Source organism: Saimiri boliviensis, chromosome 4, assembly GCF_048565385.1.
Source record: "Saimiri boliviensis isolate mSaiBol1 chromosome 4, mSaiBol1.pri, whole genome shotgun sequence".
Lineage (NCBI taxonomy): Eukaryota > Metazoa > Chordata > Mammalia > Primates > Cebidae > Saimiri > Saimiri boliviensis.
In genome coordinates, this window is record NC_133452.1 from 111,384,231 (window position 1) to 111,405,576 (window position 21,346).

The following is a 21,346-nucleotide window of genomic DNA, read 5'->3' on the forward strand; positions in this document are numbered from 1 at the left end:
TCCCAGGTAGCTGAGATTACAGGCATGTGCCACCACATCCAGCTAATTTTGTATTTTTAGGAGAGACTGGGTTTCACCATGTTGATCAGGATGGTCTCGAACTCCTGACCTCAGGTGATCCACCCTCCTCAACCTCCCAAAGTGCTGAGATTACAGACGTGCACCACCGCACCCAGCCAAATGGGCCTGTCTTTCTAGCCTCGGAAAAACTTAGCCAAAGAAGAGTATGTCTTGCCCAGCTGTGTTCCAGAAACCCCTGGCATCAGTGCTGCTGGTTCCATTTGCACAGTCACTGATTTCTCTAAGATGGAGCCCCTCTGCTTACAACATCTGTTCCCTCTCCAGGCTCTCAAGCAGGGGCCCAACCACCTCACAGCCTGCCATCAGATAACTAATCATCCCCACCACAGCCCAACGCCTGCATTAGCACAGACATTCGGGCCTAATCAGGAATTAATGGACAGTGCTTTGCAGTAATTTAATTTCCACAATAAACCTAATGAGCAATTTAATACAAATGTCAAAAGGAATCATTTAATTGTTGTCTGAATGCTTTCTCCTGTGCAAACATTCATGAGAACTCAAAACGGCTGCCTTTTTATTGCCCAGTTAACATACATTCCAGCAGAATCAGGGAGGCCCCTGTGCATTTAGTATTATTAATTAGGTTAACTGGGCACTTAATTAGCAATTTAGTGGTTAGTGCTCCATGACTAGAAGGTCCCCAGAAGATTATTTAGCAGAATTAACTGAGGCTTTTGTCATCTCCTCCCTAGATGCCTTCCTCATACTCCTGAACAAAGCTGATTCTTAATCCCAGACAGGTTCACAAAGAGGGCACGGACACCAGCAATAAATCCCTTCCACCCAAGCCAGTGCCACGGAGCCCTCCTGGAGAGGAGGATGGCTCTCCCCGGCAGTGCTCCCTGTTGCTGATGCTGCAGCTGCAGGCATCTACAGCGCCAGTCCCAAGGTTGATTGACTGTTTTCATGAGATGTGTATAACAGCATCTCTGGTACCCTGGAGAAGAAAAACGGATGATTCAGGATCTGAATCTGCTGCTCTAGAAACTGCTCATATTTAAATGTTAAATCCCTGAAGCTGTTACTGGAATGGCATGGCAAATTCCCTGTGGCCCCAAAGCTGTTTGTCCTAGGAAGCCACAGCAGATAAGAAGCATGTGCACAGACCTTTCTGCCTGCCCTCAGAATAAAGACCAGCTTTGCAGAACCCAACCTCCTACATTTCTGTTGAGCCCGTGGCAGTGCGTGGGTGGAGACGCAGGAATTCACTCCCCAGGCCTTCTGCCCCTGACCTCTGCAGGGGCCCTCATCCTCTCCTTCCTCCCAATGAGTTTCAAAAGACTTCCTCTGCTCTTTCCAGGCTCCGTGCCGTGTGGTTACTGGCAGAAGTAAGGGAAAACTGGGCTCTCAGGAGCTGGTAATCCAGTAGGAGAAGTAGAGAAAAAGCAAATTAATAATACAAATCACTAACTGCCCGGCTGTGTGCCAGGCACTTGCTACTTATTAGTTGTCATTGTTATTCCTTTTTGGGTAAGGAGACCAAGGTTCTGAGAGATTAAGCAATAAACTCAGGATCTTGCCACCAGAAAGTAGCAGAACCAATATTCAAACCCCATCCTGCACAAATAGCTCCTGATCACCCAAAAGCTGAGCTACCTTCATCACTGTGGTTTCTATTATGTTCAGGGAATGAAAACTGTTTTTAATACTGTCACAAAATATATATATATAATTAGAAGGTAAATAAGTCTGCTGGGGGAAAAAAATCACGATGCACTCTAAAGCCCAGTGTAAGTGATTTGGGGATTATCTGTGCATCATTGCTCTAGTCCTTCACACAAATCACGTAGAGTTGGCAGTAATTTTGATATGGTGACAACACAGTGGGGTGGTAATGAACTTAGAGAATGAAGAGATGCACTCAAGTCAAACAAAATTTGCTGAGTCCCTTCTACATGAATGGCAATCTGCTAGATAGAGGGAGGGACGTAAAGAAAAATGAATAAACAAGGCATGGCCAAGGAGCATGACCTCAGTGAGGGAAACTGACATGTACCTCAGAGACTCTCATGGGGCATACTACAATAAGCTCCAGAGTAGTAGAGAAGAAATAATTGAAGCTGACTTTGGGGCCCTACAAACGCTTTTCAATACAGATGTCTGATTTGGCTTTGAAAATGGGTTCAGTGTGGGGAGGAGGGAAAGTCAGTAAGCAGAAGGTGGGGAAAATTGAAGAAAACATAATTCATAGGCACCTGAAGACATGGAAGTGCATATTCTCTGTGGGAACAGACAGGGGTCGGTTTAGTGTCAGTAAAGGACAAGATATTGACCGTGAGGATAATGATCAATAAATAAAATAATTGTATTTTTTAAGTGAATGGTAAAGTACCTGGGGGCGGGGTGCAGATTCTGGAGGGTCTTAAATGCTATTCTAAACAGTTGGATCTTATTCAATAGGCAGTGCAGCCAGACAAGGGATTGTCAGTGAAGATTCTAAATAAAAAGATTAACTTAGAAACAAATGTAGTCAGGGAGATACCTTCTCCTTCCTCCTCTCCCAGCACACCCAGAAAACCGTTTCTTCTCTGCCCACTCACACACATAAATCCATTTCAGCAGTGCAGGAGTGGGGATAGGGAGGGTGTACCAGTCCTGTGAAAAACAACACGGTGAAAACAAAAGACATTGTGAAATTCAAACCAACCAGAGCTGGGGCTACATGTGAGAGGTGGGAGGGAAGGTATCTAGGGATGCTGGGTTTTCTAGTATGGAAGGCAATTCGGGTTCGTGATCCTGTCTGAGGCAGAGAGGCTCAGGACAAAGGCAGGTTTGGGAAGAAGAGAATGGCTCTGGTTCAGGCAGATTCAGTTAGTGGCAAATGTTGGGATATTTATGTGGAGAACTCAAGGCTGTGTATCACTGATCAGTGAAGCCATGGGAGAAAATGAGATCTCCCAGGAACAGGAATTGGAGACACGGGACAGGGAAGAGAGAGGAAAGAGATGGGTGTCTGCTCATCTGTTGAGTCTCACCTTTCACCCTGCTTTCTCTCCCAAGCTTCACTACCCAACCACCATCCCTTCCTCTTAGTCCCTCTTGCCTCCCAGTCTCCAATGGCAAAGCTGGACAGGGCAGTACTGGTCCATGTCACAGGGTCCCCAGAGCCTAACACAGCATCTGCAGTACAGCTTCCAGAAGAAAAGAGAGAGTGAGTGAAGCAGGGAGGCTGAAGGTGGAAACTCACAGGCTCCTTGTGTTTAAAGTAGAAAGTAAAGACAGGAATAGGATGGATCAAGAAAGGTAGAGAGAGTGGTCAGAGAGGTGGAAGAAGAACGAGGAAAGAGCAGGGACGCCGTGGAGGGGGAACAAATAATGCCACTGGATTTAGAAAGAGCCGAAGAGACAGTGGCCTGGAAAGAACCCTCCCTTACTGGGAAAACCCAGGAGCAGAAGCCAGGCTGTGGTAGCTTGGGGAGTAGTTAGTATAGCAATTATAAAACATTCTGATAACAGGCCTCATTAGTAGGGTCAAATTAATTAAGAAAATTTATTGTGATGTCCACATGAATCTATGAGTAAACCTAATCTATGAGATTAGAATCTATTTCTACCACTTTGTTTAGGTACAGCAGCCATTTTGAATATAATCATCCCTTTCACGTTATAGATATTTTCCAAACCATATCGTTAATTCAGAAAATATCATCGTTAAAATATTATAGCTAACTCTATTCATAATTATCATCAGAAAATATTACTCTGTGTGTATAAGTAAAAATCCTATAGACAAAAAGTTTTCCTTCAAATATCATCTTAAAGTGTTTTATATTTTATTTAAAGTAACCATTAAAGCAGATCAGAACTACCCAGTTACAGCTTTTAAACAAATAGCAAAATACTTTCCTCTAGGTTTTGGAAATCACTGGGAACAAAGAGTTCGGCTTCCTTGGTTGTTTGAATTTTTCATTTACATCTGATCAATTTGGACAGACTTTTAAAAAATAATAATAATTTTCCATTTTCAGCTTTTCCTCTAACTCATCAAAAGTGTTTAGGTTTTTCAGTCAGGCAAGAACTGACCCAGTAGAACCAAAAAGTATTTTATAAATCTCTTTCTCTCTGCAGATGCAAAAGGTATTCAAGAAACTTCCAGGATTCAAAAAAATCCATGTGTTAGGATTTAGGTAAGTAAGAGAATCAAACTCTTCTCAATTTTTAAATTACTTTCTTCCTATTCTTTTGTAAAAGCAATGTCATGAGGATTATAAGGTCCTTTTTCCCAGTCGTTTCGCTCTGCCAAATCCTGGAAACAAGAGTACATCTCAGATAAAGGAACTCTCTAATCAGAACATGACTTTAGGTGATTCTTAAGGGGTAACGCAGGAGCTGTATTCCTTCCTTCGTTTGAGAATCAGAAATACTGCTCTCTATAGAGAGCTCATCTGTTGTCCTTGGCCGTGTGGTTATGAATGAGCTTCTTAGGAAAATACCTCAGTAGAGACAGATCAAAAAAAAGTAGCCATTAATTGCCTTGGTGTCTGCTGGCCTGGTTTCCTATGGGATGCTAAATATCATCCATTTTAAACAAACGATGCTACCCAAGTACCCAAGAGAGACAGGTGAACAATAAAAAGTTGTCCTTATCAGAGTAGGAGAGTTGGGAAAATGGGGGTGGGGAGGAATACGAGCATAAGCAAGACATTCTAAAATATACCTTTTATATCATTTTGACATCTGACTCATAGCAATCTATTTATTACTACTCAAAAATTATTAAGTTAAAATTTTAAATAAAAAAATAAGATCATAAGATAATGCCGCACTAAAGATGTAAAGTACCCGGGGAGGGTGGGGGGGTTTGCAGATTCTGGAGGGTCTTAAATGCCATTCTAAACAGTTGGATCTTATTCAATAGGCAGTGCAGCCAGGCAAGGGATTGTCCGTGAAGATTCTAAATAAAAAGATAAACTTAGAAACAAATGAGGCATGTTCCACACCTTTGACACGAGCAGGACCGTATCCATCAGCATCCCATCACTCTCATGTGGGTTCATGATTTGGGGCAAGAATTTTTACATCTTTTTTTAAGTTCTCATTATGCAAAACAACTACAGGTAAACTCATAATATGGTATTTTTAAAATGTGCCACTGAGTAAATGTCAGCTCTGGTATGAGCAGAATGAGATTTTTTGCCCCAAACGAGCTCTGTAAACCAGGGAGAGTGGGCTTCCCCAGAAGTGTTCCTGGCTCCTTCACTGCCTACTGTCTTAAAACAAGAAGACACACAGAGCAATGGCACCACGGGCCCAGGAAAAGAAATAGCTTTGCAGGGAGCTCTCGTGGTTTATTTCTTCCAAAGCTATCAGGCCCCTCTGATTTGTATAACTTCAGAGAAAGGAAACACTGAAAACTGAAAATTATAAAAGATAAAACCCTTAATATCTACCAAAGCAGACTCGTTTATCTTTATTTCAAGTTGCCGCTGTGTAGTATTTTCTGTGATATCAGATGGATTAGAGAAAAACAAAAGTTGATAGAAAAATATTCTGCATAAATGGAAAGGTCTTCTGAATCAACCACTGCAGTGGAAGAACAGATTTTTAATTTAAAGCTGAGGAAATGATGGGAACAGTTCTTCTGGTGAATATTCAAGTGCTCATTATCCATCTCCCCTCAATAAATGAAAAACAAATTTAAAAAAATTTATTTCAGAAGTAAATCAAAACGTTAGATGATGAAATTTTGCAAGGTAACTATTTTAAAGATATATCCCTTGGTACCGAATTTTTACCAAGTGCTTATCTTTGTAAGGATTTATTCTTATTTCTGCCAAAGATGCTTACAAAGTAAGTTTGATCACATTTTCCCAGTGATTTCTACGGTGACATGAAGATTTAGTCCACCGTAAAATATTTTGGACCTTGAATACAATAAATGATATGCTCATGAAAGTGGCAAATTTGTAATCATTAACACTCAGAATATTGTAAAGTAAACATATTACTAAGGAAATTATTTTTTGGTGGGCCAGATCCCTGTAGAAGATAAAAAACCCAGTGAGTCTTCTGGTACTGAATTTCCTTCAGCTCATTTGTATAAAGGTTGATTTACAAGTTAACAAGTACTTTATCATCAGTGACTTCACTGAATTTGATGTGACTGGGAAGTAGTTATTGTTAACTACTTGTATTGTTAACAGACATGTATTGTTAACACAGTTATGAGGATGAACAATGAAAGGTCCACTTTAAATATTGCTTTATCTCTCAGCAAAGGGGGAAAACGATTAACAATCATGCAGTCTAGTTGGAGGGCACACTCTTTCAAATATTTGTGCACAAATGTTCATAGCCACTTAATTCTTAATAGCCAAGACCTGGAAATCACCCAACTGTCTATCAACAGGACAACAAGTTGTCACATATTCTTACCATAGACAACTTCTCAACAAAGAAATGAACTATTGGAATACACAACAACATGGGTGCATCTCAAAATAACTATGTTGAGTGAAAGAAGCCAAACAAAAGTACATCGTGATTTTATATATAATAGACTCTAGAAAATGCAAAATAATTTACAGTAACAGGAAACAGATCAGCCGTTGCTTAGGAAGATGAGGCAGATAGGGCTAGAAGAAAAGGACCACAAGGTGGGATGAGTAAAGCTGTGGGGATGATGAATATGCTCACGATCTTGATTGCGATTATGGTTTCACAGGTGTATGGCATCCAAATTCTTGGATTGTATACCATAAACATGTCCAGGTTATCACAAAGATACCTCAATAAAACAGTTACTTAAAAACTAACAGGACAAGGGACTTGACACAGGAAGCCTGGCCTCTTTACAGAACCTCATGAATTACAAACTTGCTGAAAACAAGCAAGAGGCAGGATAAGCGTCTGGTTGGTAGAGAAGGAAGTCTCACCCCACACAACAGCAGTAGTTAGTCATATCCTTGCCTCCACAGAAGGAAGGTTGTGGCATGCCTGTAGCATGTACATTTCAGTCATGTTACATCTGGGAATAAAAGATTAGTTCATAAGTCCCTGCAGAAAGGGCAACAACCCCAATCCCATCACATGTGTAGAGTGTCTTTGGCAGCAAGTATCATTTGAAATGTAAAAGGAGAAAGCTGGACACAGCTACTAAACTGAATTCACCCGTATGTCCAAAGGAGTCCAAAGTGTGTTCATCAGTTTGATGACTAAATGGTCTTTTCTCCTGCACAAGCAGCTGACAGCAAGGTAAAATGAGGCAGCCTTGAGGTCGGGAAGGCCAGGGTTGAAACCCTGCAATTCCCATTTGACATTTTCCTTCTAAGAACCTGTTGCCTTTTCTGTGAAGTGGGGATTACATTGTTGAAAAGATTAACTGAGAATGCATGTAAACTCTGGTACAGAACACTCACTCAGTAAATAGGTAGTTGTTTTTCTCACAAGCTATCCCATGCTGAATTCGACCAATGTGTCAAATCTTACTGATTACAACAATTCAAAAAATAATCAGTCAAGGAAACACTAGTTTCAGGATTTAGCCTCAGATAAATTATCCTCAGGAATAAACTAATGATTTAATGCCAGTAAGAGCTGAGAAATCCATTTACAAAATACTTTTTTAAAATGTTCTGGCACCAGCACCATCCAAAATGTAAAACATAGGATATATTTCCAGCCTCTTTGGGCAGAATATAAAGAAATTAAAGAATTTAAGAAGAAAACTGAAAGTACAGATAATCTTTGAACTAAGGCTCAAATCCTAATCAGAAACATATAATGATGTTTACTTCCTTAGATTCACATAGCTCTCAAAATTCCAGTTCAAATTCTGACAGCAGTTTATGTTTCCTTCAAAACTCTGAGCAAACATAAGAGACGATGGAAGGAAATACTTTTTCTTTTGTATGTAAAATAATTCATTGAAGTCTCAATAAATGTCATTAAATTTTTTTCTCTTTTGCATGTTTACATCGTGCATGATGAAATGAAGACCAAAGAAAGAAAAAGATGGGTAATTTAGACTTTTCTTATGCTTTGAAATACAGTACATATCCCCTCCCCCAAATTTATATGCTGTTTTTGCACAAATAATTTTTACATATAGTGTCTGGGATAAGCCAATTAATTTTTGATGGTTTCTTATTTAAATAGAAGTAATTGAACAATTAACCAGTTGTTTTAAAAAAAAAAAACTCTCTAATCAAAATCACTATAAGGTATACAGGTAAACATTTTCGTGGTCAGCTGAACAGGATTCTGTCCTACTCAAGGTCTGGTTAGAAAAGCATAAAAGCATATATCTGTACGGCAAGTGTACTTTATTTCTTAAATGCCGTTTGTAATAGGCAGTTGTCTATCTGAATACACATGCATACATGCAATCAACCTAAGTCTGGAATAAAGCGGAGAAACTGATGTGCTCCTTTCCAAGGTCAAGGTGAACTGAGAAAAGGGCCCACTATACCTTGGAGAGCTCAGTAATAAGAATCCAACTCTGGCTCTGTAATTGACTCATGAAATAACAAATGAGAGACTCTAAATGATTGCATGGTCTGAAAAACCACCAAGAACACACATTATCAGTTTCTGTGGCCTTTAAAACACTACTACATCACTCTGTGTAGATTTATGACACGAACTAAAAGTAAAACCTGATTCCTGAGGACAGAGACCTAGGGAATCCTGTTTCATTTTTGCACGCAAAAAAGCTTTGAGTTAATGACTAGGATAATAAATACAGTTAACTGTGTACTGCTTATCTTTTCTCACACCTTCCTTCTAAGATGTTATTTTAAAAGCAGCTTGCGGGAAAAGGGTGTTATGCTTCATTTAAAGTTGTATTTTTTTAATTAAAAATCCTTCTTAAAAAAAAGGTAGAAAAGAAATAGCCTTAAGAACTGAACTCTTGACTTGGTTACAACATGTATATACCTACTGTTCTCCCACTGCTATATCTTACATTGCTATTTAATAGACCTTCCTAAAGGAGGCTATTTGCAGAAGAAAGAATAATTCATCCTTCTTCCTGATAGGCGTGACATGACTTAGAAGATCACAAAATATAGTGGTCAATATCAGCAACTATTGACAAAAACAGTTTTTCAAAAAGACACAGGTGGGTACAGTGGCTCAGGCCTGTAATCCCAGCACTTTGGGTGGCCAGCGCAGGCAGATCGCTTGAGCCATGAATTTGAAACCAGTCTGGACAACACGGCAAGACCCTGTCGCTACAAAAAAAATTTTTTAATTAGCCCACCTCCTTCCTGCATTCCCAGCTATGCTGGGAGATATGGCAGAAGGATCACCTGAGCCCCAGGACTTCGAGGCTACAGTGAGCCATGATCATGATCATGCCAATGCACTCCACCCTTGGTGACAGAGAGAGACCCTGTCCCAAAAAAAAAAAAAAAAAAAAAAAAAAAAAGGCCTAAAGTGAAAATCTGTGGTCACTTGATTCAGTTAATAATCTTTCTTTGAGGCGGACTGAACTCCCTGCTGGCATTCTATTTTAGAACTAAAATATATGAGTTTTTTTAATATTTTAAGTTTCCGATAAATGTTAACATGTTTTAAAGTGGGATATTCTCTCAGAGCCCATCAGGAAAGAGGTGGAAGCTGTCGTGAAGCTTTGTAGCAATCTAGTGACTCTCTTTACAAGGCATGTAACAATGGCTTTGGGTGGGGAATGTGTCTCCTGCTATCTACAGCTCAAGCTCCACAGAGATGCAACTCACGGCCATCTTTAAGAGTCACAGTGCAGAAGCCAAAAGCCCTGCAAGTGACCTCCCGTCTTTTGATTCCAACAAAATTGAAAGTGAGGAAGTCCATCACGGGACCATAGAGGAGGACAAGCAACCAGAAATCTATCTCACAGCTACAGATCTCAAAAGGCTGATCAGCAAAGCACTAGAGGAAGAAGAGTCCTTGGATGTGGGGACAATTCGGTTCACTGATGGTCAGTTCGTGATTGCTTAGTTCTCAGTTCTGTCAGTCATTTTGACAGAGACTAGGAATGTGATTGTCTAATAGAAACTGCCATTTTAACTTAGGTCTTATAAAATCAATCATTACTGTGACAGAAACATGTATGGTATCATTTCTAGCTTTTCTCACTCCCCTGTGTCTCATTTGATGAGTCTTTGGTACCCACTTCTTACCAGGGATAACTCTAGGAGAATCCAGGGCTTTCAGTTCAGTCCAGGTCAACTGTGGACAGCCAGTGGAACCAAGACAGAGAAAAGGACCCACACACAGTTCTGTTCCTTGGCACAACCTAAACAGAGTCTCTCATCTAGTCAATTGGTCAGGTCCCAGCAAGAAACAGATGGCACATTCAAATTAGTATAATTTGAGGAGAGTTTAGTAAAGGGACCATTTGTAATGGTTTGCCTATACACAAAGGATTAGGCGAGTTCCCTGGGGCTAGAAGCAGCAAGCCTCATTACTACCTCCAGACTTGAAGTGTTGCCTAATATTGTTGTAAGCCATGCCAAAGATAGCACAAGGAACCATTGATATAGTCCATATGATTCAACCTTCTGGGGCAGAAAGTAGCAGGCAGAGGAGGGGAGAGTGGATCTGAAGAAGTCAACAACATCATCAGGCGCACTCAGGATCCTCGGAGGGTGGGGACTCATAAGCCTGGAAATCCTCAGTAGGTTCAGTAAATGGCAAAGTAGATGGACACTGGAAATGTCATTTTAGTACAACATGGCACAAAACTAGAAAACTTCATAAAGGTCTTTTGGGACAAGATGAAGAGCCAGGGAAATTCACAGACAAGAAAAGGTCAACTTCAGACGCATCTCAGAGACAACCTGACACTTGGGACTTGTCTCTTTTGAGCCCTCTGTGGGATTCTGAGAATCAGGCTTTAGGATGAAAGTTGCTACGAATGATCACTGGTTCCAGTATTTATTCTAGTCATTTTGTTTCTTATCAGCTTCGTCATATTTTTATCCTCAATGGTCTAGATAATTAGCCAGCCTGCTTGCTCCAAATCTATAGAATAAAACTGAACATCCTAAAAATCCACCCTAATAACTATTCTTATCATATAAACATGCAAGATGCACCTTTTGCATCTGTCCTTTAATATATCATTCAGATTAGTGACCTTTTTTCTATGCCTCTGATTTCTTAATGATTTGTTATACTACTCCCTAAGGATTGGTTATTCCACATATTTCAACCTGGACTGTTTTATTGCTCCAACTACAAAAGTAAAAACGAAAGATACACTCAAATCTTGTGATGTTTTAACCACAGAAATTGCTGGATCGCTGCCAGCCTTTGGTCCTGACACCCAATCAGAGCTGCCCACATCTTTTGCTGATATAACAGAGGTGAGTTTGTTGTCCTTTTGGTCTTTGAATAGGAACAAAGTCTCAAAATCTTCCACCAAAAAACAAATCAGCTTAAGGACCAAACAGAACAAAATCCGCTTTGCAATGCTAATTATATTCTCTTCTGTTTTTTACAAGAAGCACTTGCTTAACCCACTTTCAGTCTCTGTATTAACAGAATATAATACAACATGCATTTCAGATATCCCAAAGTTCAAAGTTTCCTTCAATTTAGTTATATCTTTGTTTCAGTTAGAATCAGGATGTACTCCATTTTTAATAAAACAAACAAATTTTTATGAACTGAAAAGAATAATTAAAGCAGAATATATTACTTAACTTTGACTTTCAGAAATGTATATAAACATGATCATACTTTATAAATTTGTTTTTAAGTCTGAAGAACTTACCTATGTATTTATTTATGGGGCTTTGATAAATACAAATGAATGTCTTTAAAAGTAAGTAATAAATTCAGTAATAATTTTTGTATTTAATTTAAATGTATGTTTATTTAATTTATGCCAGAAGTTGTCACTGGGGTGTTCACAAATAGAAGTGCTAAGCTTTATTCCCTCCTAAAGTGGAAAAATTCATAACATGATTGACAGAAATCAAAGTATCTTAGTTATTAGTTAAATGTATTCAGGCAGATTCAGTTATTCAAGAAGAATAGATCTTATTTTACCATTATATCAATGGATATTATCCTTTTAGAACATATTTTTATATCAGAATCTTCCTCTATAGTAGATGCAAGTCAACTACAAAATAGTTTGCTTAAATTTAAATGAAAACTTTAAAATATGGAGTATAGCCCTTCTCCTATACAAATGTCCTTTCTCAACATCTGCCTTTCAATATTCATTCTTCAGGATGCTACTTTGAGTCCAGAACTTTCTCTTGTTGAACCCCAGCTTGCGACAGTGGATGGTGCAGAGCATGGTCTACCTGGTAAGTTTCTTCTCACAAAGTCTGTGTTAGATGACAACATATTCTTTGATGAATCCTGCTATGATGCTGCCTCAAAGCCCAGTGACCAAGCCATCCTCAACTCAGGAAAAGCATCACTGCCACCAGCATTTCCAACAGAAGCGCAGTCCATGGAACTATCCTTTCTGCAGAGGAGGACATGCACAGCATCCTTCCCTCAGTTCTAGTTCCCAGTCCTGCAGCCAGCACTGGCAGCCCTTTTCTGATGGCACTGGTGAAGGAAGCTGAAAGCAAAGCAGCACAAACTGCTGCTCACCCAGAACAACAGTCTCCTCTGGGCTTGGAAACTGAGAGCCCATGAAGACAAGGTAAGTCCCAAAGCTCAAGTCCATGATAAGCGGCCATGTCAACAGTGGACTGGGCCTTTCAATCAGTATATGGATTCCTGTGCCTCTTACATGCTGACCATAGATACTGTCTGTTCTGCTACATATGTTTCTTTAGTGTAAATTAGCTGATGTGGAATTGACAACTAAGAAAGAATATCAGTAAACACTGAAGTCTTGATGATTCACTTTTCAATCTCCACAAAGGTGAGTTGCAAGGCAATCGTATCAAACTTTCTCACAGTTAAAGACAAATATTTAGCAACATATGAAGACATTAGGGAAGAAAACAACTAAAAATCTTGCAGAGAGCCTTTGTTAGTGCAAAAAGTAGCTGATTTAATGGTGCCAAGAACCTCTATTCTTTCCACTCTATAGAGCTCTGTGGTAAAACCACAAGTAAAAAACACAAGCCCCAGGATACAAGGCGGTTAAGAATGTACTGTGATTATAAGTGCAAATGCCGTTGGAGATTTGCTATGACTGGTACATTTAATAAGATCGTTATTGGCGGGGTGCAGTGGCTCACGCCTGTAATCCCAACACTTTGGGAGGACGAGGTGGGCGGATCATGAGGTCAGGAAATTCAGACTACCCTGGCCAGCGTGATGAAACCCTGTCTCTGCTAAAAATACAAAAAACATAGCTAGGCACAATGGCAGGTGCCTGTAATCCCAGCTACTCAGAAGGGTGAGGCAGGAGAATAGCTTGAACCAGGGAGTTGGAGGTTGCAGTGAGCTGAGTGCACAACCGCACCCCAACCTGGGTGACAAAGCGAGATTGTCTCAAAAATGAATAAATAAATAAATAAATACTGCTATTGTTTTAGATAGGGCTTTCTACAAAATTCTACAAGCTTTGAGTGGACGAACTTAGCTGTATTTTCCTCATAAACACTATGCAATTAGTGTGCCATTTTACAGAATGCAAGGTTTTTCAGGAATACTTACATGGCATCATAGCAGAATTACTTAGACAAATTGGATTGCGTTTACATGATTATCAGTGAATAAATGTTACGTTTTTGACACGGTTATTTATTGCTCTATTACAAACCATCCCTAAAGTTAGTAGCCTAAAACAATAATTATTTATTTTGCCAATAAATCTGAAATTTGAGCAGGGATCACCGGGAACAGCTTTTCTCTGCTCCAAATTGTGTCAGCTGGGATATCCCAGCTGGTGTTGAAGATCCATTTCCAAGATGATTCACTCACTGGCTGGCAAATCAGTGCTCATCCAGAGCTGCTGGCGGCTGGGGATGGGGGGCTTCATTTCTTCTCTACATGAGTCTCTCCACAGGATTGCTTGGGTTTCACTACAGCGTGGTAGCTGAGTTCAGAGTATTCGTATTCTAATATCTTAAGGGCCTAAAAACAACATCGTTTCCTCACATTCTAATGGCTAGGCAGCTGCAGAGCCCATCTAGATTCAAAGGGAGGGGACATAGGTCTTCTCTCTTGATGGGAGATGTATCAAAGACTTTATGCCATTTGTAATTAACCACAATCCACATCAATCACTATTTTGCCATCCAAATCATTTTAAGAGTTGGTTGGACAAAGCAAAACAAAACCTTTGGCGAAATGATTTATCTTAAACATTCACTGAATTATTTTCTTTCATTATATCATAAAACTTGCTTATAAGATCAGCATTTCAGGTAGATTAATAAAAATAATAATATATCTATTATGAAAGCATTATCATATTTTCAAATTGCTTTACTGTTTCCACTTTATACATTCCTTTTACTCATGTATACACCATAGAACACTAAAGCTGGAAGAAATCATAGAGATAATTCGGTTACGCTTCTGTGTTTCACAAATGAGAAAACCAAGGCTAGAAATGTGAAGGGCCTTGTTCAAGGTCATATCATAGCTTGCCACAGAGCCAGGATCATTATTCAAGTTTTCTCCGTCTATTATACTATGTTTGGCTTAAGTAGCTCCATCCTTTGCAAAAAATGTAATCTCAAACTTGATTTGCCCTCAAACCACAGCCTCTTCTCTCTCTATTTCACTACTCTGTCGATTTTTCTAAATTGTCTAGGCTTCTAAGTCTCTATTACGTCACCTCCTAATCACCACAGGATTTCACCTCTAACCACACAAAACAGGAATGTAACTTTCACAAAAGTCACTGATGACTCCTAATTGACCAATTTAGCAGTCTCATTTCCATCTTCTTTTTATTTGACATTTCTGGCACAAGGCTCTTGTTAACCACTCCCCTCTTGAAACTCCTGCATCTGGGCTTTCATAAAGTGACTCCTTCTGGGTTCTTCTCCTATTCTCTGCCTGCTACTCCTCCGTGTCCCACAGTGTGGCTCGTTATTCAATTTTTTTAAATTTTGCTTATTAAAATTCTACACCTTTTTTTTTTTTTAAAAAAAAGACGTAGTGATTTACAGATGTGGATGCAATTTTTAAAAAAGGTTTATTTTAAAGAATGGAAAGAAAAATTGAAGCGAAAATAAACATTACTCCGTTAGTGAAATGGAAGTGTTTGGGAACAAGATTGATGTGGTGATCACGCAGCATTGTGAATGTACCAAATGCCCCTGAGACATTTACATTAAAATAGTTAATTTTATGTTTATAAGTTTCACCTCAGTAAATTTTTTTAAATAACTCCGTAGGAAAAATTGGATACAAAATAAATATCATAGAGTTCTGTAAGTTTGCTTTAGATGGTTCATGATTTGACTCTGAACTTCTTAACAGGCTGTGTAAGGAGGAAAATACAATCGGTCGCCTAATATAGATCTGCATGCTTACAGCATGGTAATTGCTTAAGAGAAAAATCTATCTGATGAATTCTGGTAAGGAGGACAGTCTGGGTTATGGTGGACCATGTCCTGCGCACGTGAACTTTGTTACTGTGTAAAACCAGTGTCAGGTGTTTCCTTTAAGGCCCTCCCTGGACATGTACAATGAATGCCAAAGCCCATTTCATTATAGAACTTCCAGCAGGGGCTAGGTGCTGACAGTTTGCTTTAATTCCAAAAATGATTTTGCATTATTTAGAGGGATAGCTGTGCTATCTAACCTTCAGCCAATGTTCTGTATGTAAAAATTATACATCATAATTGAGCTTTTGATTTGTATTGAGTGAGAAGAGTTATATTTGCTGACCTGGACCTAGAGTGCAAATATTCCATATTGACAATTAAGGGCAGATCCATATGCTTTCATAATCAGCCCAAATGGGAGTAGAAATGACCTATCATAGTGAAAAATGGAAAATCTAACTGGGAAACATTCCTGATAAAAAGACAGTTACACATGGATGGAAAACAGCAAACAAACAAACAAAAAGGCTGGGGGACTCCAGACAAGACCAAGGCTTCCTTCCCTTGTAAAACAGTTCTGGCTTTTTCCCATGTACAGGTAAAATGAAAATTAGGGCTCCAAAATTCTGCACCATAGTATGACTGAGATAATTTTAGCCTGGAAAATTTTTAAGGTTAGTGTCACCAAACACCCACCAAGCCATTAAAATCTCAGTAAAGCACTCAAAGAAATCTTTCAGCTTCAGCAGTTTAATTTCGTAGTTAATTCTCCTAGATAAAGTACTTGCAAAATATGCATCTAGGACACTAAATGAATTGGTATGTTGTATAGAATTGTGGGGTCTTCTATTGTTAATATTTTTTAGAGTAGCTGACCTTAAGCCATTCTTTTTTGTAAAGCCAGTTTTCTGTTAAGATCACTCCTATTGGCTGGGCACAGTGGCTCATGCCTGTAATCCCAGCACTTTGGGAGGCCGAGACAGGCAGATCCCTTGTAGTCTGGAGTTTGAGACCAGCCTGGCCAACATGGCAAAACACCAGCTCTACTAAAAATACAAAAATGAGCCAGGCATGGTACTACATGCCTATAATCCCAGCTACTAAAGAGGCTGAAGCAGAAGAATTGCTTGAATCCGGGAGGCAAAGATTGCAGTGAGCCAATATCATGCCAGTGCACTCCAGCCTGGGTGACAGACCAAAATCCCATCTCAAAAAGAAATCACCCCTATTTCATAAAAATGAGTCACCCACATATAGGAGAAACTTAATATTCTGTCCTCCACAAAACATGTATCCAACTTTTTCAAAAATAGTGTCAATTCATTTGGGTAAAACTTTTTCTGGTTTGGTTTGGTTTAGACATGTGTAGGTGGCAAAACATTTCTATTTTACCTCATTAGAATGATCATCTGGTATAGCAGGAGAGAAGTTCTTTAGTGTCTTACCTCCCAAATTACAGACTTTTTTTTACTTACAACACATTCCATTTAAGATAGAAACCACGTCTCTTAATAAATTGCAACGTCTTAAGTGAAGAAGCAAACTTTAAGCAGAGCTATTGTACTATTGGATCTTGTTTTGTCTTTTATTGCCCATCTAGGTAATATGTTAAAATCAGCACATTTCCAATTTTTCTTTATCTCACCTCAGCCTTTGACTCCATCAAAAGGAATCCATGAGATGAACTAAATTGAATGAACTGAATGTAAAACCAAGCTGCTAATGTTCCGTGTGGTCAGGGACAGCCGTCTGGCTCTATTCATTCCTATACTGGCAGTGTCCGGCCAGATGCTATATTAAAAAATAATAAATGTTTAATGAATTAAAGCAGTGAATGAATGAATTTGTATTACAATATCTCCATTAAAGTCAGAGTTTATTGGAATTATCTAGTTCCCTTTTTAATATGCCTAGTAAAAAGCTTAGCGCCAAATCAATGTTCTAAAAGCATTATTTGGCTATCAGTTCTGGTCAAACCACTCACCATTGCCAAAATTTGTCATTTATTGTCATGCTGTTATGGCTTTACACAGTTATTTTTTCTTGTGCCTGTAATACTCCTCCATTCTTCCAGCTTGATGACCTCCAACTCATATTTTAGTTTCAGCTAACATGCCACCTTCTCTGTGAAGTTGTCCCTAACCACTCCCTGAAAAGAATTTATAATTACCCTCTGTTCCCTGATTCCGTGGCAACGTCATATAGACCTCCATCAAACATTTACCACACAGAATTGAAAGTATTGCTATGCATGCCTGGAATCCCTCCAAGACTGAATTCCTGAAGTAAAAAGATATGTTCTTATTCCTTTTTTAAAAACTCCTGTGCTAAGCACAGTGGCTGGCATATAATTGCAGTTTCATAACCATTTGTCACTGCTGTCAGCCTTATTGGGCCTGTCAGTACTATCATCTCAGACAGTAAATGCCTGGAGGATATGTACCCTCCCTGTGCTAGTACCCACGCAGCTCCACAGACAGCCTGACGTGTAAGACAATGTCCCTTATTGGTAAATACTTTCATCAAAATAAGAGTGCTGAAGAATTTTAATCACTCCACCTCAATGTGATGTGCCAACTACCACATTGATTAAACGTAGGCATGCAGGGAAAGAAATCTGCAATAAGACTATCTCCCAGCCCAAAAATGTACACTTCCTAACTTCAGCTAGGAAGGCTTGGCAAAGATGTTATTTAAACTGCTCCACTTTAGGATGAAAGGATAATAGTAAAACTTGAAAAGACTTGCAAGAACAACTCAGCCTGAGTTTAGGCAACAGTGGTCATTATTTTTGCCTGTTCTTTCTTACCAGAAAGCAAGCTTTTCCTAATAGAAGTATATTGCTTGTAAAAATTATTCTAAGAGGTCTACAAGAATAATGTCATCTAACAGAAAAAAACAATGGCCATTCAGCAAAAATTTGCAATTACACCCATCCCTACATACGATCTTTATGACACCCAGAAAAAGATGGAAAGTAAATCAAAGTTCTTTCAACTCTCAAATTTGGTACTTCTAGATTTAGCCTAGAAATGTCAGGTGACTTAATATGTCCTTCAGTGTTTCAGAATGGGAAATTCACTGCCCTCCCTCAAATTTTGGCAATTCCCAAGAAAAGTGTTATGACTTTCTGCCCTCTGGTGAACTGATATTATTCCATCTCCTTTCCCTTCTTCCACCCACTCTTCATTCTGGAGGTGAACAGTCTAGATTTCCATAATTGTTCCTCATCCCCATTCAGAAAAGACATTTCTTGAATAGATCCAACTCTATTGTGGGTTGGGGTGATAAGGACAGGAAGAAGCCATAGTGCAGCACCACCCAGTAACCAACATCAAGCCATTACATAGCCGTCCGTCCTGTCTTGACGTGTCAGTCACACCCTCTGCTGGAAACTCCTCGCTAGCCAGTGCTGTCTTGGACATTCCCTGCTGCATCATGCTGTTAAGCCCCCAATCTCTCAAAGCCCTCCTCATGACCACCCTTTTTCCAGGCTGCTCCCAACTCCTTCCCCAAGTTACAATCCAGTTTTTATGAAGAGTAGTGATCTATTTAATCTCTTTCCAACATTATACTGAACAGAGATCACCTGCTTCTAAGATAAATCCTGCCACTTATGAAGGGACAAAAGCAGCTAAAGTGGTTGTAGTTCGAAATTGCATCGTTCTCTTCCTTCCATGCTGATACTCATTCACATGAATACAGATACATATTCAGATAATAGTGTGTACCAAGCAGTTTTCAGTAACTCTTGGTGACTTTATCTTACCTTGATGCCATTGTTTCTCCTTCTTTCTCAGGAGAGCTCTCTCTGTCTCTCTCTCTCTCTGTCTCTCTCTGTCTGTCTCTCTCTCCTCCTCCTCCTCCTTTATATCATGTAAGTCCATGCTCTGGCTTTGCCCCACATGGCACTAGGGCACATTGATTTCCCCAGGGGTCCTATGTAGATTCTCTGCTCATCTTTAGATGAGAAGCTGGTCCATCACAGGTGAATTCCAGGAACACTGTAGGCCACAGATTCAAGCAAACTTTATGTTCCAGGAGAGCACAGAGTGAAAAGGACTTCAGTGAATTATCTTAATTAGTAGTGGTTCTCTGGGATGCTGTGATCATTCATTTATTCATTCAACAAATATTTACGTCGTGCTTATTAGGCACAGGGGATAAGTTGGTGAACAAGGCAGATATACTTCATGCCTGTCATGATTTGGGTTCCCCCAAAACAGACCCCAAAACAAGGATTCAATTATTTCAGAGATGAGACCAGCAAATTCAGTAAGGCAATGGAAAAGTGAAGCAGAGAAAAGAAGGAAACCAGTACAGCCAATTACCGCTGTGACCACTGAAGCTCATCAGTGGTGTGCTGGTAAATGCTTAAGAGCCATCTGCAAAAAATGTGGAAGATATATACATAGAGAAGTTTATTATAAAATTTTGCTGAGACAGAAGGTATGTAACATAATTTACAAATAATAAAATACACCGTATTCCTTATTCTCAATTCTATATAGCCAATTGACTCTCTTAAGGAAGCAATGTTTAAACTGAGATCTGAATGGCAGGAAGGCAGAAAATAAAAACTGAGGAGGGGTGGTGAAGAGTATTTTCAGCAGCGGGGAGTAGCTGAAGCTGGCAGTGGCATGGCACATTGAAGGAAAGTGAAGAAAGTCTGTAGCTAGAGCACAGGAAGTTGAAGATAAAATGGTGAAGCTCTAGAAGCATAGAGCTTTATAAGCCCTGCAAAGAATCGCTTAAAGGTTTTAAGCAAAGTAATCACACCTCAAATTTAGGTTTAAATAGATCCTTCTGACTATATTGTGGAGAACTGGCTGGAGGTCAGCAAATGCAAGTGATCAATTAGAAGAGTCTTAATGGTAATTCAGGCTGGAAATGTTTACAGCTAGGACATTGGTGTTGGAAGGAGAGATGAACAGAAGTGAACTGATTTGATTGGTATTTAACAGTTAGAATCAATATGAATTCTGAAGCCATGAATGGGTTCAGCAAGAAAGGCTAACCTGAATGATGAGGCATGTCTGAACGGGCTCATTAGCAGAAAGTGGTAATATATGTGCCTGCAGTTTCCACACCAGGCCAGTGAACTGGTTTTGCCCATGCCTCTCAGGTGTTCAAATAGTGCCCACCTCTTACCTCTTTATAGTCCATGAGTAGTGAGCACATCCTAGGAGGTACCAGCCTACGTGGGTTCTCAGATCCTTGACAGGGTCACTTTTTTGCTTCCATCCAATTTTGTTAGCTCACATCCACACAAAGGAAAAGACTGATAAGTATCTGATATGTTTGGCTGTGTCCCCACCCAAATCTCATCTGGAACTGTAGCTCCCACAATTCCCATGTGTCATGGGAGAGACCCAGCGGGAGGTAACTGAATCATGAGGTGAGTCTTTCTGTGCTCTTCCATGATAGTGAATAAATTTCACATAAAGAGGAGTTTCCCTGCCCAAGCTCTCTCTCTGCCTGCCATCATCCGTGTAAGACATGACTTGCTCCTCATTGCCTTCTGCCATGATGGAGCTCTGAATCCATTAAACCTCTTTCCTAACCAGGTGCCATGGCTCACACCTATAATCCCAGCACTTTGGGAGGCCAAGGTGGGAGGATCACGAGGTCAGGAGATCGAGATCATCCTGGCCAACATGGTAAAACCCCATCTCTACTAAAATACAAAAAATTAGCTGGGTGTGGTGGCATGTGCCTGTAGTCCCAGCTGCTCGGGAGGCTGAGGCAGGGGAATTACTTGAACCCAGGAGGCAGAGGTTACAGTGAGCCAAGATCACGCCACTCAACTCCAGCCTGGTGACAGAGCAAGACTCCATCTTAAAAAAGAAAAAAAC

The 21,346-nt window shown here is 39.7% G+C and overlaps 1 protein-coding gene across 2 annotated transcripts in view; it reads left to right on the forward strand.

The window, feature by feature from the left end:
* The window catches only part of IMPG1 (interphotoreceptor matrix proteoglycan 1), a 146,914-nt gene that overhangs the window by 49,999 nt on the left and 75,569 nt on the right, over positions 1-21,346 (forward strand). For both annotated transcript variants that reach the window (XM_003923274.3, XM_010334155.3), the window contains 5 exons: positions 4,153-4,211; positions 8,021-8,041; positions 9,738-9,985; positions 11,299-11,375; positions 12,251-12,329. In XM_003923274.3, coding sequence (XP_003923323.1) covers positions 4,153-4,211; positions 8,021-8,041; positions 9,738-9,985; positions 11,299-11,375; positions 12,251-12,329 — 484 coding nt within the window. The remainder of the gene's footprint in view (positions 1-4,152; positions 4,212-8,020; positions 8,042-9,737; positions 9,986-11,298; positions 11,376-12,250; positions 12,330-21,346) is intronic.